Here is a 3474-nt window from a genome sequence, read left to right as displayed (position 1 = left end):
GTGATCTGGGGCCCATAATTAGCTTAGGAGCCTATATGACCTCTGCGCCTCTCTAGATCTGAGCTTACATTCTGTGGTCATGAGTAGGAACATTCCATGCAGCCCCAATAGACTATTAGGGAAAAATATATACCTGAAAGCAAAATCATACAATATTCTGCAGTGACTCAGTATAAAGTTCATAATGAAATAGTGTCTACTTAGACTTAGATACCCTACTCACCTACTTCCTATTTCAGTTCTCTCACTCACTCCAAAGCTAACCTTATCAAAGCAAGGACTGCAAAAGCTGAATAAGGGCAAGAGACTGGCATACTTAACAATGACTCTTTAGTCACTATCAGGCCATTGCATCAGCTGGGGCCCTAATCGGGGAGTCCTGAGATTCCCAAACAGACTTGATGGGCCTAAACCTCGGATAAATCCCTCTCTCCATTGTTACCGGTCCTTTCTATCAGCAACAACAAAATAGACCCCTTTGCGTGCCCCCATAGGACCTTGCCCTCAACTTGCATCAACAATGGTAGAGAATGTTCCATCCTCTGAAGGCAGGATGGACAACATACTCTATGCTACACCTGAGGAAGATGGGTCGATTGTGTGTTTTAATAACTGCTCCTAAAGTTCCAAGGAAGGAATGAATACTACATTGGCTGGCTCAGAAAATTGTGCTATGAGCTGAAGTACAGGGAGGGTTTTTCACTGATGAGAAATGAGAGCACTGTGATGAGGGAAAATAATAAGAACAACAAAGAAGTTGTGAAGTGGTGGGAAGGGAAGAGAGGTTGTGAGAGATAAGGTCTGAAAGGTAAGATTCTAATTGTATGGGTCTTGTAAGTTAAGCAATCTGAGATATCCTGTTTCTGAGGAGAATGAATAGCCACTGAAAGCTTAAAGTAGAATAGTAATGCAATCAGACATTTGTTTTGAATGATCATAAGGCAGCAGTATGGATGGTAAGCCTGCAGACAGTAAGAAAGGTGTTAACAATTCATTGGCTGTGTGACTGTGGCTGAGTTACTTAACCCTTTTTAACTACACTATTCTTAATAAATTGGGGACAGTCACATCTTCCTCATAGAGTTCTTGGGGAGATTGTGAGGTGATCGATATTTTAACACACAAGGCACTAAGTAAGTCAATTTACATGGTGCTTAACAATGTTTAAATATTATAAATATACAAATTCATAGCTCCATTGGTTAGGATCTTCTTTTTTTCTTCTTTGTTTTTTTAACTTATTTTTATTTGACAGAGAGAAATTGAGAGGGAAGGGGAATAGAGAGCAAGAGAGAGACAGACAGACACCTATAGCATTGCTTCACCACTTGTGAAGCTTCCCCACTGAAGGTGGGGACCAGGGGCTTGATCCTGGGTCCTTGTATATTATACCATGTGTGCTCAACCAGGTGTGCCACATCCTGGTCCTTTTCTGTTTCCTTTAAAATAGTTGGAAGGAGCCAAAAGATAGTGACCATAGCTTTCTTCCTTATCATTTCTCTCATCCACTGTATCTGATATATGTCTCTCTGTATAATAGATACTCAATTATTCAGCAAGATGATCAGGAATGATCTAAAATCACAGGAAGAGAATAGGTTCTAGATTAATTTTTTAATTGAGACCAGATTTACTAGAGTTGCATTTTTTAAAATAAACCTTAAACACTGATCATTAAGAGCAATTACCATTAAAGCATCTTCCTTTACACTACCATAGTTCACTGTAGTACAATGAGAGTTTCAGGGTCGGACAGTCCTGAATTAAACTTCAAACCTACACAACCTTGAGCTAATCACCAAATTTATCAGTCTCAGTGTCATCATCTGAAAAACACAAATAATAATTCACAACTTCCAGAGTTGTAAAGAGGATTTAAGACTAGATAGATAGATAGATATAGATATAGATATAGATATAGATATAGATATAGATATAGATATAGATATAGATATAGATATAGATATAGATATAGATATAGATATAGATATAGATATAGATACAGATACAGATAAAGATAAAGATAAAGATATAGATATATATGTATCCAGAATAAGTCTGAGAAATGATCAGTCACTAAAAGTATGTCACCTCCTCCTTCTTTGCTTCCCTAGTCTTTCTTTAGACGTTATGGAAACTCGAGTGTGCGGAGAGAGAAGGATCCTGAGATCTTTTTGAGAACATTTCTGAATGCTTCCTTCACATCTTTGTTCCTCAGGCTGTAGATAATGGGGTTAAGCATGGGAATGACTACTGTGTAGAATACAGAGACCAGCCTGTCTCTACCTAGTGAGTAAGCAGAGGATGGACGCAAGTAGATGAAGACTGTAGTTCCATAATACAGACTGACAGCAGTCAGATGGGAAGCACAAGTGGAGAATGTCTTGTGTTTGCCTTCTGCTGAGGGTATTTTAGTGATAGCCAAGAAGATACAAGTGTAGGAGACCAGGACAACTGTCAGTGACACAGACACATTAAAAGAACCACAAGCAAAGAGGAGAAACTGGAGGACCCTTGTGTCAGAGCAAGAGAGCTTTAAAAGGGGAGGAATATCACAGAAGTAGTGAGTTATAACATGGGACTTACAGAAGGTCAGACAGAAGGTTGTGGTAGTGAGAAGCACCGTGTTTGTCAGGCCTACTGCATAGCTGGCGGCGAGGAGCTTTAAGCAGAGCTTTGGGGACATGACAGTGTGGTAGAGGAGGGGGCTGCAGACAGCCACATAACGGTCATAGGCCATGGAGGCTAGAAGGAAGAACTCAGTGACAGCAAAGGTCACAAAGCAACCCATTTGGACCAAACAACCTGAGAAAGAGATGGTTTGGCAACCAGAGAAGAGTCCCATTAACATTTTGGGGACAGTGACAGAGGAATAACTGAAGTCAAGAAAGGACAGGTTGCTGAGGAAGAAATACATGGGATTGTGGAGTCTGGGGCTGACCACTATGAGGACAAGGAGGCCCAGGTTTCCCACCATTGTGGTAACATAAATGATGAAGAAGAGGACAAAGAGGACCGGCTGAAGGTGTGGATCATTGGTAAGGCCCACAAGGGAGAATTCACTCAGCTCACTGGTGTTGCTTGCTCCTCTTGGGTCATTGCAGGTCTGCAGGAGGGAGAGGCATGACAACAGTTAAACATGTAGCTCTCAAGTCCTTAAGCAAGCAGACACATACCAGCATAGTTATGTATTGGCTTACTAGGACATTTAAATGTAGTGTGTTGTCTGGCAAGTGTTTCGTTCTGATTCACTAATCCCTTGCTGCTCTCCAAGCAGTTAGATACAAAAAGTTTAAAGGTATGAAGATAGACTCTGAAGTCAGAGTAGTGGGTCTGCAATCCTAGGCATTTACCCAAAGGATATGAAGACACTAATTTGAAAAATCTTTACATCCCTGTATTTCTAGGAGAATTATTCAGGATGACCAAAGCATGGAATCAACTTAAATGATCAGAGACAGGTGGCTCACTAAA

The 3474-nt window shown here is 40.6% G+C and overlaps 1 protein-coding gene across 1 annotated transcript; it reads right to left on the bottom strand.

Moving 5' to 3' along the window:
- Nucleotides 1-2128: 2128 nt before the first annotated feature.
- LOC103108166 (olfactory receptor 5T17-like) lies at nt 2129-2977 on the bottom strand. The gene has a single exon (XM_007517040.1). It carries the CDS (start codon nt 2975-2977, stop codon nt 2129-2131), a length of 849 nt encoding a protein of 282 aa, XP_007517102.1.
- Nucleotides 2978-3474: the final 497 nt, after the last annotated feature.

This window comes from Erinaceus europaeus, chromosome X (genome assembly GCF_950295315.1).
Source record: "Erinaceus europaeus chromosome X, mEriEur2.1, whole genome shotgun sequence".
In the NCBI taxonomy this organism is placed as follows: domain Eukaryota; kingdom Metazoa; phylum Chordata; class Mammalia; order Eulipotyphla; family Erinaceidae; genus Erinaceus; species Erinaceus europaeus.
The sequence above is the reverse complement of the archived record's forward strand: the minus strand, read 5'-3'. Positions and strand labels throughout refer to the sequence as shown.